The 13,911-nt window shown below is 33.7% G+C and overlaps 2 protein-coding genes across 4 annotated transcripts in view; one reads left to right on the top strand and one right to left on the bottom strand.

Annotated features, from left to right (window-relative positions):
• Positions 1-9,040, bottom strand: part of LOC100746979 (phospholipid-transporting ATPase ID) — a 70,906-nt gene extending 61,866 nt beyond the window's left edge. Inside the window, exons 1-2 of one of the 2 annotated variants that reach the window (XM_033321289.1) lie at positions 8,892-9,040; positions 1,277-1,403 (exon numbers count right to left, since the gene is read on the bottom strand). The gene's annotated coding sequence lies outside the window, so the exon portion shown is untranslated. The remainder of the gene's footprint in view (positions 1-1,276; positions 1,404-8,891) is intronic. The other variant, XM_033321290.1, reaches the window with a different exon arrangement.
• Positions 9,041-9,359: 319 nt separating this feature from the next.
• Positions 9,360-13,911, top strand: LOC100748769 (3'-5' RNA helicase YTHDC2). 2 transcript variants are annotated; one of them, XM_024368318.2, is made up of 8 exons: positions 9,360-9,378; positions 9,654-9,872; positions 9,954-10,147; positions 10,226-12,311; positions 12,386-12,772; positions 12,856-13,106; positions 13,180-13,520; positions 13,620-13,911. In XM_024368318.2, exons 2-8 carry the CDS (start codon positions 9,676-9,678, stop codon positions 13,629-13,631), a joined length of 3,468 nt encoding a protein of 1,155 aa, XP_024224086.1. In that variant the 5' UTR covers positions 9,360-9,378; positions 9,654-9,675; the 3' UTR covers positions 13,632-13,911. The 2 variants fall into 2 exon arrangements, with proteins under 2 accessions (XP_024224086.1, XP_024224085.1); XM_024368317.2 differs by having other exon boundaries at positions 10,220-12,311.

The raw sequence follows: 13,911 nt of genomic DNA, 5'->3' as shown, positions 1-13,911 counted from the left end.
ACGCGTACCGAGCGAAAATTCAAAGTCGATTTTCTCGAAAACAAAGCCTCAAACGAAAAATTTTTGTTCTATATTTTCGACTTCTTTTTTCGCGTAGAATCACCCCCTTTCCGCTTGTACCACCAGTTACCAACCACCCTGTATAATAACAATATGTTTAATAATATGTCACGACGAACGAAAGATTCATTGTCTTTAGTTTAATATTATTTATGTAAATATTCCAAATGTTTTGTGAACAGATTTAATCGTATTGAATATAACGAGATATTACTGCGTTAAAATCAAAGTGTTTAATTTTCGGTTCATTACGTGTTCAAGTACAGTGTATACTGTCAAAAAAGTTAAACATTCGGCGAAAGAATAAATCACGTGTAATCAGCCTGATTATATGTACAAATATGCGGATAAACTACCAGCTTATCTGCATTCCAATTACCAATGACTTCACACTCGTTACATCGACGCTTTTAATCTATTTTCCTTCCTGCTCCCATCTTTTTCTGTTTCGTTCATTCGATAAGAGAGTTGAAAAATAGCCACAACCCGGTTTCATTAGGCGGGGTCATGGTGTAGCACTTTCTCCTTCGATTCAACACCAAACATTGCCTACTAATTACTTAAAATGTACATTTACTCCTGAACTTTTCGTATGGATCACGAGATCGTAATTTTGTCTATTTGCGCGTAGAAAATAAAAACGCGACAATATCAACGAGAAATTCCCTTCAGTGATTGATGGATAGATCACACGCGTGATGTTTCCATATAGCTATTACTAAAAACTATTCTAACTCAAAGACGATTTAGATTAGAAAAGTCACTAGCAGTAAATGATTTCGCAACGCAGATTGTCGCGTAATCACAGCAATATCATTTTAAACCTGAATTACTGGTTCTCCATAGGAATTATATCGCGATTGATCAATTCCTCCGCAGTTTGCCGTAATTGTTAATCTTTAGCAAAGCTTAATGGCTCGTTAATCTTGTATAAATACCGATGTGGAATTACTATCGACACGAAGTAAATACTATGGAATTTCTATATGAACATAAATTAAGCGAGAATATTAACGAAATATATATCCCTGTAATAAGTTTCAAATATCATATTAATTTCCTGTTATTTAGTTATCAAACAAATATCGTTTTACGTATGTTCCGCGTTAAATAATCTCGTAGGTGAGTTGTTTTGCCTCGAAATATTCCATCACGAATACCTACATACGTGTTACGCATAGAAACTTTTAGAGAAGGTAATGACAAGTTCCCTTACCTCAATTTGCATATCTTCCTGCCACTGACTGTCTTTCATTCAATCCAGGCAAACTACATTCCGCGAACACATTCGTCACGTCCATCCAAAACTTTGGCTGGCCGTGCATTTTTCACTCTAATCTCACCTTAAATCGGAGAACATTGTACGAATTAAAAATTATGAAATTTAAGGAAAGAAAAGATACTTTTATCAAAATATCTATCGGGTTCTTATGTAAAATTTTGTAATATAAATATAGAATTTCGTGTAAAAATTATTCGTTAACACGCAGTACCGAGAAACGACTAACTTCGACTGATCTTCCTTCATTTCAATGCGAAACGTTCGTGACAATACATAATTTACAGAATAATAAGAATTCCTTGAAAGAACACAATTCACATTTGTTAGTAAAAAGGCAAGTCTTCCAATATCTTGGTAACAAGTATTCGTAGTTTAAACGTTCCCTAAACACCTGTGTTCATTCATGAAACTAGTATACACTGGGTCACGAAAGTATTTCAACATTTGCCATAGAAAGCTTCTACGTCCATACTGTGTATGTTATAGAAAACATTTTGGAATTTCATTGGCACTGCAATGATACACGAATGTCACGATCATATTCGTCAAAGGAAACACCCAACAGATCTCACAAAGGACATAACCTAACATACAAACACTCACCACACTAAAGAAATAAATCAATCAAATTCGAAGATGGTATCCCACTGGGGGTAGCCATCCACATGTTATATTATTATACCACTACGCTATAATATTTTACCAAATGTCCTACTGGACAAATTGTAAAATGTAAATAAATAAATAAAAAAAAATATATATTCGTCAAACATGAAACCAATCTAAAAATGTATATAGAAACTACGAGATGTTTATTGCAAACATATATTTAGCAAAACATTAGTATACAACTTGAATTGCTACATTAGGTACATGGTAAGCCTCAAATATGGTTACGTAGAATATTATTGTAGTATCGTGGAAGGACCATTGAGAAAATTCCGATGAACTGCAAGTAGAAAAGAATGAAAATGTTGACGGTTCATGGGAAATCTCGATGGGCCATATACCTGTGGCTCTTTAGGACAATAAGACGTTTTGGAGGTCAGTTAAGACTAAGTTGCAACTATTTACAGTTACAAGTAGGCTGCAGGTTAATCGTTACTCATAAATTATCGTTATTGTGAGTTGGAGTTGGTCATAAGTTGTAAGTTAAGTAGTTGTACAAATTCGGTTGATTTAGTTGTATCATATTGCTACATCGAGAAATAGCTGTAATTAAACAGTCATAGTTCTCTGTTTCAATCACTGTAAATAAATACATCTATCTAAATAAAGATCATTATAATTCTGATCTCTATATTATATTGCATATATATTATACATTATATAGAATGTTTAGGAAATTTGCATAATAATATGATGGATAATTGACTATCTAGGTACTTCCGTGATCTACGTTAATCTCGTTTTATAAGGAAATAATAGACGCACAACATTTTTTGTTTTGTATTACTTTAATGAACGATCCATTTTGTCCTAATAAAACAAAACGATAATTACGTACAATTCATCTTGTTCCAATAGAACAGAATGATAATTCAATAAAATAGTATAAAAGAAAAAATGTTATGCATTTATTATCTGCTTATAAAACGAAAGAAACTTTTAGCACAAGTTAATATAATTTCATCGATATTCTCTACTTTTTGCTTTGTGCAGTTCATCGATTTGACAAATAAGCAGCTTAAATAATAACGAAACTTTTAGTCGTAGAGGTATATTGCAAAAAGTATCGTTCCAATTAAATTTGTATCATAACGTATAATTGCACCGAATATCCTGTAATTTAATCCAAACCTAGTGTAATCTCTAGAATCTCATAAAAATGGTAAATTTCAAAATGTCTCGTATAGCACACATAACATATTCATAAAAGGCGTCTATAAGTGTCGCAATACTTTCATGTGTCTGTATATATAGAACGACGGAATCGTTCCGGAACAAGTAACCAAACTATGACATAATGATAGGATTGTATGCAAAATTCATAGTCAATGAGCGCATAGTAAGATAGATAAAAGACGATGGACAAACTCGAACACCGTTGAAACTCGAAGATGAGTCGACTTCGTCGCTAGAAATTGCCGACAGACCGCATAAATCGACTGTGAAGAGTCCATCGGTATGTTCTGTGAATAAGTCACGTGTATGTCTCCATTATTTACAAGCTTCGCGTAGGAGGATCGATGTGTGTGACCTGAGGTTACCATACGATCGTTAACGCAACGTACTATCATTACCGTAGGATCGAGATCCGGTAAAAAGTGAGCCAATAATTACTGCATATATAAAACGTTGAAATACATTGTAATCCTTTCCTTTTTTGCTTTTTTTTATCGTATATTAGCCTCTTCGATTTGTATAGTAAATTATTCAAAGGGAAGGTATTATTAATTACTTAAACATAATTATTATTTCAGAGCGTGTGATATATCGTTTCGTCGATCCTCATCAACGATAGTTTACTGACTAATAACATTTGCGAATCGACAAACGACAAGTTTTAAGCTATCGAGTAAAAAAGATAATCTTATAAGGATACTTGCAGACATAAACACGGATACGCAATTATTAATGCACGAATTATACATAAAGTCAAACAAAAAATACGAGTGAAAGTTTTCTAACGAAACGTTTACTTACTCCATACTTCGATAATATTTTATCACACGCTTACTACCCAGTCGCGTAAAAACATTTTATACGCGTGCACGGATGAATTACATCGACTTTATTGTTATTTAGAGACCAGAAATTATTATTAGTTGGAGGTATATCAAAAGTATTTTTATCGATTTAAAAAAGCCAGACACAAATTCATCAGAATTTAAGAAATCATACACTGTTTTAAGACGAGCGATCACAATGATCGAAGATTCTTGATATCAGCTGTCAATAACAATAGACGAACGTCGTGAGATTAAATTGGCCGATAATTTAGGAAAAATACCAAGGTAGTGGCTGTAGGTACTACAAAGTATCTAGAAACATGAAGAAATTTACATAACGCGACAACGTATGTAGGTTCAAACAAGTGAAAACGCATGTGACGTTTCTGAATCCAAGGTCGGGCGACGCGAACTTTATAGGAGAAAGGATCAACTCGTGAGTTCTTCAAGCGAACGAGAATGGCTGAATTCCATACAGAATCGTCGTTTTCCTAAATTACGAATGTCCGCTATCAATTCTTCACTGACGTCGTCCACTCGTATCTGAATATAACATTTTAAGTACTCCGTAACATTAATTGTCAGCGAATAAAGAAACTTCGTAGTCGTACTTTTAACAACAACCTATACTTTAAATAACAAGCGGTAACATTAGAAAAACAAATTACGTAACCCTCGCGCTTCGTATAGAAATCTTACGCTGGTACTCCAAATTTTTATTTCTGTTAAAAAAGAGAAGTTTCAAACATTTGACTTTCAAATAATTATATATATAACGAAGCAGAGATATTGATAACCATCAGGGAATGTTTATGAAAGCTTATGGTTAACACGTTGGTCGTCGCGTCACCCATATCTATGTGACGAGTATACTTCCGTGTGAGGCCGTCACCCAAGTACAAGTGACGCTCTTCTTGTTCGAGTTAATTAAATATAGGATATTGTATATAGGATATACAATATAAAAATATTATAAACACATTATACCATACTTTTTATTAATTTATATTCTCGATAAAATACTACATTATGCTACATCGCATGGTATTTGTTAAAACATTCCAAACACATTTGGGGTGATTTTAGGCACTTCGAACAATAGTTATAGACTCCGTTATCATTACTCTTCTTACTTTCAAATATATTTTCACGCTGTTTACTGAACATTTTGAGGATGAAAAAATCACTGATGTACTTCTCACAAGTATGCTCTAGTTGGAAGGTTTACCGCTTTCTTCGTTTCAGAACTAAATAATCTTTTCTTTACAATGAATCGAAGGCGATAAACAATGGATTCCCGCTTGTCGCTCTATTTACGTTCTGCGTATCGGCGATCGGATTTGGACCCCGTAGGAAACTTAGCTGAATCACGCTGGGCGATCAACGTGTTAAAGACTATGGAAGAGCAAAAACGTTACCTATGGAAAATGGTTTTACCTATGGAAGGTGAAAGATTCTTCTAGTCAGAAGCCCTTGTATTAGCAATATAATAACAAATGTCCAAGAAGAGAACAAGACTAAACTTTGTGGTCGAGAGAATTAAGAATGCGTTCTCCGCGCAGTAATCGAATAATCTGATTAAATTTCTGTCTTTCGTAATTGGTAGGTCAGGACGGTGTGATTTTCAGATGTAGGCGAAAGCTTGAGAATTCATGAAAGCTTGGGATTCGAGTGCGACGATAAACGTCTAGACTCTAGACTCGCGCATTTGCATCCCGATGCTATGAGAATGTTAAATAAAATTAAGCATATTCGATGAGAAGAATTTCGACGTGATCTGTGTTCCATTGTACAGTACGACGAACGGTCGCTTGTAAATTCAAAATAGTTTTGTATTACCAACGGAGTTCGTGTACGGTATTAGCGCACCGTTCATGAATTATTAAATGATACTGACTTAAGTGAACATTACTCTCTTTACCATGTTCTTCGTTTAATACTAATAATCGGATTGAGGATTACGATATCTAAAACGTCGCAAATAAATTTCAAATATGAAGCTACTATCAAACATTTCATTTACCGATTTGAAAGGGCACATATAAAAATTAACTTCTAATTAAGCAAGCCTAAGTGAAGAAGCAAGGTTAATCAAGTCTTTGAAACGGCTAATTTCGTGGCAATTAGACGGAAGGCGGGAAGGAAGCGGACAAAAACACAGACAGACTTTCCGTCGAATTATCCGCTGATCGAGATACAATTCAAATTAGTTCCTATTCGATTACAAATAGCATCGATTAGACAAAGAAAGAAATCTATATACATATTCATCATTCCCTTCTTTATCGATCAGCGGACTATTAAATTGCAATGAGATACGACCACCATGGACGATGCGTCACGAAACGTCGCGCATAACTACATAATGATTTTATTTTGATTTGCAAGTGTCTTAAGGCCCTAGTGAATGGGCGTTTAGGTGGCAAATTAGGCGTACACTCGCACGTGTGGCCCAATTAGATCGCCCGTTCGCGTATTTATCAGTTTGTTTGATCCGACGTTTATTTAACGGACCACGCTTGTTGGACGGCGGAGCACTTTGCCGCGCCACCTTTTCAGGCCGCAATCAGTGGGAATCTTTAGCGTTTGCCCAGGCATTAACTAGTAGACAAGCGCAACGAGCAGATGCGATGTTAACTTACGTAATTCCTGAATGAACGACAACGAACGTGGCGTCTCAGTCCCAAGCGACGAACGACGCGGGACTTTCCCTAAAAAAAATTCGAACGTCAACTATGTCTCTCTCTTCTCTTTTCTTGTACCGTTTACATTGTTTTCCTTTCTTCTTATACTTCGCTTCTCGGTATCCTCTTTCTCTTTCTTTCTCGTCCCGTGCCAATTCTTGCCTCTGGCGATTTTTGAATGAATTAAACATCCGTCTCGCCGAGAAAAACAATGTACCAAGTCACGGACTTTCAGCAACGTCCGAAATAAGAACACTGACGCAATGGGATAGATTTCGGTTCTCGCGAAACCAACAAAGAAGGTAAACGGCTGCTAACCGAAATTAACACCAGAACTGTCACGATCGAGGGATATAAACCTTGTAGCAAAGCAACCAAAATGAAACGAAAGGTGTCAAAGAGAAAAATAAGCTCGCGTCAATTTATTTTACAAAAAGGAAAGGAAAAATCGTTCAAATCTCTATGGGAAAAAACATTTGCTGCGAAAAGCTACGAATCGGTTCGTTATTTTCACTCTGGTAGCTCTGATATTAAATTGATCATGGTTTCGATGCGTTTCGCGTTGATCGCGCCATTTCGATGTATATAGATCTTGAATCGTAAACATTCGTGTAACATGTGCATGATGAACGTAATCTGTAGGAATACAAATCTATTTTGCAATGCTTTATACAATTTCCTCCCATTTATGATCGTTAAGTAATTGCATAAATTTCAATTGCGCGTGTAATTTTGTACATTATAAAGGTTATGAGACGTAACGATTACATCGAGCATAAATAAATTGATATTTGATATTACACGAATCTGATGAATCTTACGATTATCGTTTTTATTTGTTCGTAATGCACGTGATGTCGACATTCGCGTTAATATCTTATACGGTTTACTCGGCGTGTTTTGCAACGAACCTTAAATTTGGGTCTTGATCATGGCTACATGCTGTACGTAAGCGCATACAGAATATTTACATTTAATTCTTTATTATTTATGTAACTGTGTTATTGTATTGCATTTCCATATTCTGACTTCATAACTAATACAGACATACTCGATGACATATCAATGATAATTCATTCGAGATCTAGTCTACATAAATTTTTATAGACGTTAGTTCGATATTAAATATTTAAGTATACGTATATTTAAGACTCAGGTAATAATATTCTCGTAATAAAAACATGTACTATCTCCTACATAATCGCATTTTAAATAAGTAAACCATTAAATATACGCGTCAGAAGAATTATATTTACAATCCAATGTAATTTCAAATCATATTTAGGTTTCATTTTGAATTAATTTAAATTTCATATTGAAGATATTAAATATTGAAAAATTCATATCCTCTCAGTGTACTAAAAAATATATCGTTTCATCATTAACGAGTAATAACTGCATTCAAAGTATCTATTCAGAATACATATTATTATATATAACGAAACATTTTAAAATAATTGTATATGAATATAAAATATGGTACGAGTTCAATTACTCGTTTAACATTTAGAGATTCGCTACGATTAAATACTTGGTGAAGTAATTATTTTTCTATTACATATATGTACTTTTTAAATATATAATTTGCCAAATGTGCAAAAAAATAACAAGAAATATGTAGGATGATTAGATCTGAGTTGTTTAAGTCTGCTGGTGAGTACTAAAATGGGAGGTCATCGGCAGATTCTCAGCAAAAAACCTGTTGCTTCGCTTACGTTGTCAGGAAGTTTAATCGTTATCGTAAACCTTATAGGAAAAGTGCCAATAGAAAACTGGAACTTTGGCCAAGTTTACAGATAACGTAACAGATCCACAATAGGTTGGCCTGTTTAATACGACAGCCATACGAAGGTGAAAGAAAAATTCGATGATATCGTTTTGTATCGCAGGATTTAAAATCTCAACCGTCATTCTTATCCGTGTTGAAATTTTTTAAAATGTATAATTTATCTATCGTTGAAGTATTTTCAACATCTAAGACTATGTACGATACACAAACACGTGTATAAATTCATTAGAAGTGAGTCGAAAATCTTCGTAAGATTTCACCGATATCTTTAAACACAGACAGTAATTGACGGAAAGGCACACTTGTGATCGTCAATCATCAGGTACCAAAATTTTTCGTCGTAAATCTTAATCATTCGACTTCTCTACATAAGAGTATATGGTCGTTATAAAATATGTACTTACCGAAAACAACTAATCCTTGATAAAGCACAATAAACACTCGAAAAATATAATAGAGACGACATAACCCGCGCACCAAACTAAACCGGCCATATTGTTTACTGGAACAGCATTTAACCGTGTGCCTGCTTTCACTGTTTGCGGATCTCTCGTGAAAAACGATCATAACGCGCTCTGTCGTTGAACTAAGTTAACTTTGTTGATATTTCGTTCAAATTGGTAACATAGAAACATGACCCGACCGTGAATCTAGTAGAATAAGGTTTATATCGATACAAACTGTTCTAAATAATTTTCTAGACTTGTGTAGAGGGAGTTCATAATTGAAAAGGACGTAAATATTATTCGCTGTGTTTATTACAGGTCATCACTCAAGTACGATGTTTTTTTATTAAACACAATTTTTACAAATTGTTGTAGTATTTATCAGTATTAGTTTATTAAATGCATATTGGATTTAAATACAATTCATGTACATTGACGGAATTATGTGAGTTTATATGAAAAGTTCATGAAATTATACACATCTTGCTTCATTATATGCCATTATACACATCAATTTTATAATTATTTTTATTTTACTTTTGTTTTTATCTGCTTTTACCAAGGTCGTTATCGTTGAAAGATGTACTGTCTACTTTTTCAAAATCTTATGGAATTAACCACATTTTAAAATAAAATAAAATTTGATTCTGCTCAATATTTTTTAAGAGGAGATTGAAAAAGATTTGATTTAAAATATTTATTGGTTATTTTATATTTCAGAAACATTTATTAGATATATATAATGCCACGCAGAAACCGCACTAAGAAAGCCCCTCTTATTGGGGAGGATACTAGAATTGCAGTAAATTTAACGCTTAAAAAGTTATTGGAAACTCATGATCAAAAGGAATTAGAATTTCCATCTTCGTATACTGCGGAAGAAAGAGGCTATATTCATAAATTAGCGCATGAACTTGGATTAAAATCTAAAAGTAGAGGGTGAGTTAAAAATAATACAAATATTTCAATTTCAATGTAATAGATAATGAATATAAATAAATATAAATTTTCCCTTAACAGTAAAGGTACAAATCGCTTTTTAACTGTGTACAAAAGAGAAGGATCAACGATAGTTCAAGCTGATGCTGTAATAAAATTACAAAAAGCTTCAAGACAAAGTATATATAATTTATTACAGGCTTTCCCACTAAACCATAAAGAATGTCAGGATTTGTTACCACCGATTGAACGAGAACGGCCTCCTAATACAGATGGTACTCTGATATATATATCCAAAGTATATGTAATTAAATCGTGAAATTGAGCTTGTAATCTATAACTTTTAGTTTCAGTAAATACAAATACAAAAGCAATGGGTCGATTAAATAACAGTGTGCCTCAAATACCACAATTGAAAACTAATTTTGATGTATTAAATTATCGTAAAGCACTCCCAATATTTAGTTTCCGGGAAGACATTCTTGATGCATTAAATACTAATCAGGTAGTCATAATAGGAGGGGAAACAGGTAGTGGTAAAACTACCCAAGTTCCTCAATTTATTCTTGAACATTGCCAACAAAGGCAACAACCTTGTAGAATTATTTGCACTCAACCAAGGAGATTATCAGCTGTTTCAGTGGCTGAAAGAGTAGCATTTGAAAGAGATGAAAAAATTGGACAAACGTTCGGTTATCAAATAAGGCTTGAAAGTAGAGTTGCCCCAAAAACTCTTTTAACATACTGTACAAATGGTGTTCTCCTTAGAACTCTTATGGCAGGAGATTCTGCTTTAAGTACTGTCACACATGTTATCATGGATGAAGTTCACGAACGCGATAGGTTTTGCGATTTTCTTTTAATAGCATTAAAAGATGCAATACAAAAACATAAATCTCTTAAACTTGTGCTTATGAGCGCCACATTGGATGTTAACATTTTTGTTAAATATTTTAACAAATGTGCTGTTGTAAATGTCTTGGGAAGATCATATGATGTCGATACGTATTTTCTCGAAGATGTTCTAAAAATGACGGGTTATATGACGAAAGAAATGCTTTCAAAGAGAAAAGAGTTTATGAATAAAAAAGATCAACATAAAGTGTTGGAAACTTGGACTCAATATAAACCTCAACAATCAGGATCAAATACTATGAATGAAAGATGTATATTGCCTGCTCCAATTTTAGCACAACAGAATGAGCCAGTTCCTGAAAAAATAAAATTAGAACCATGGCTAGCCGAAGAAATGGATAAAAGCATTTCTGAAGCATGGTTACGCGGAGGCGAAGATAATTTTGCACAACTTTTATATTTCATACTTTCCGAAAATGTTTCGGTAGATTATCAACATTCCACGACATTCGTAACTCCGCTTATGATTGCCGCAGGAAAAGGATGTATAAATACCACAGAACAGCTTTTAAATTTAGGTGCAAATTTAAACCTACGAGCAGCCAATGAATGGACTGCATTAGATTGGGCAAAGAATATGAATCAAGCTGAATGTGCCGAGTTAATAGAAGCATATATGAAAACTTATGATTGTACACTACAGGATGAAACAAAAGTACATGCTAAAGATGTTTCACTTTCGGAAGAAGATAAATTTTTATTAGATGTATATCAACATACATTTGATGATGATAAAATCAATTATGATCTCCTCTTTCAATTAATTTTGCACATCCACTTAAAGATGCCTCCTGGTTCTCTTTTAGTATTTTTACCAGGATATGATGATATCGTAACTATGAGAGAAAAGATAAATAATGAAGAAAAGGAAATGAGTAAGGGTTTACGCTATAATTTGTATGTACTTCATTCAAATATGCAAACATGTGATCAAAAGAAAGTATTTAAGCCAAGTCCCGTGGGATCTCGGAAAATCATTCTTTCAACAAATATCGCTGAAACAAGTATCACAATTGATGATGTCGTATATGTTATTGATTCAGGAAAAGTTAAAGAAAAATCGTTTGATGCATTATCGGGAGTGTGTACACTTAAATCCAATTGGATTTCCCAAGCTTGTGCAAAACAACGTAAAGGTAGAGCAGGGAGATGTAGAAAAGGGATTTGTTATCGGCTATTCTCGGCGGTTCGATATAATAGCATGGAGCCTTATCAAACTCCAGAAATCTTAAGATCACCACTACAAGAACTGTGTTTGTATACAAAACATTTAGCTCCAGGAAATACTCCTATTGCAGAATTTTTAGATCGAGCATTGGAACCACCTTCCAATGTAGTAACAAGAAATGCAGTTCAATTACTGAAAACTATCGACGCATTAGATCCGTGGGAAGATCTCACTGAATTAGGAAGTCATTTGCTTGATTTACCAATTGAACCAAGACTTGGAAAAATGTTATTGTATGCTGTGGTTTTAAAATGCTTAGATCCTGTCTTGACTATAGTATGTAGTTTAGCATACAAGTAAGTAAGAATTTAGACTTTCAAGTATATGTTAAATAACTTGACTCAATATTATTTTGAAAAATGATTTTCAGAGATCCCTTTATATTACCCCTGGAACCATCACAAAAGAGAGCTGCAACTGCGGCTCGTAAGAGATTTGCAACTAATACATATTCCGATCATATGGCAGTTTTGCGTGCTTTCCAAGGGTGGCAGAATGCACGTGCAAGCGGCAAAGAACGCACATTTTGCGAACAAAATTTTATTTCAGCTGCTGTGATGGAGATGGTAGTTGGAATGCGTACACAACTGCTTGGTCAGCTTCGTGCATCTGGATTTGTTAGAGCAAGAGGGCCAGGAGACATTAGAGACTTAAATTCTAATTCTGAAAATTGGGCCGTAGTGAAAGCAGCTCTGACTGCTGGTTTATATCCGAACCTAATAAGATTAGACAGAGAGCATTTGCAACTAAGAACACAGTACATTGTTTCTTTAATTTTTTCAGTATTATATTTTTATATAATATAGTATTTATTTACATTTTTGATTATTAATTTTGTAGGAAAGAAGTGAAAGTATCTTTCCATCCATCATCAACTTTAAGAGATTATCCAAAATCACCAAGGATGACATCCACTCAAACATATGCAGCTAATGTAGAAGCTTTGCCCTGTGATTGGTTACTTTATGAAGAAATGAGTCGTACAGGACGATTTTGTCATGTTAAGATGGTTACGCTGATCAATCCATTAACAGTAGCTTTGTTCTGTGGACCAGCAAGATTGTCCGTAGACGTAATTTATGAAGCTGAGTGTATGTAGTATCTTACTATTTAATATAATACATTTTATTAATATATCTTAATGTCATGATTTTTTATTTATAGCTGTACCAGAGAGTGAGTCAGATTCTGAAGTTGATGAAAGTAATGAAGGAACGATTTTTAAACTCGACGACTGGGTAGTATTTAAACTCGACCCAGAAACTGCTAGATTCTTTTTACATTTAAGACAAAAATGGAATGCCTTGTTCTTGAGACGTATGAAAACGCCGAATAAAGCAATGTCGCAACTTGACGAAAAAGTAGTGAGCACTTTAGTAAGTGTAATTACAAATGAAGAACAGACATGTGGATTACAACAACCATCTGGTATTGGTCAAAGACCACGACCTTTAATTGTTGATTATTATCCTGCCAATGTTAGGAGAACAGATGACTTTGTAGAGGTAATTTCTTAAATTTTCTGATATTAAATGAACACTAATATTTAGCTTTTTGTATTTATAGTTATATTTTGATTTAAAATTTATTTCCCCTTTTTTTAGAGGAATTTTTAAAATTGGGCAGAAGAAAAATATTTTATTAAATGTAATCTATAAGAGATATTTTATTCTCTTGGTTCCTATGTGTAACTTAATATGCAAAGACATAATGGCATTCCTAATTTGCATATTTTAATGAGAATTGAATAGGTTGCTTCTGAAATAGAATAGGATAAAGAAAAAAACGAATTGTGGGTGATTACCTATAAGGATAATCATAGTTTCATTAAAATGTTTAGTTAATAATGACAAAGCCAATAAATTTTGTTTTTCATTCGAAAATTTAAAAATAATA

This window comes from Bombus impatiens, unplaced genomic scaffold (assembly GCF_000188095.3).
Source record: "Bombus impatiens unplaced genomic scaffold, BIMP_2.2 scf_0418, whole genome shotgun sequence".
NCBI classification, from domain to species: Eukaryota; Metazoa; Arthropoda; class Insecta; order Hymenoptera; family Apidae; genus Bombus; species Bombus impatiens.
This window is presented reverse-complemented; position numbering and strand designations above follow the sequence as displayed.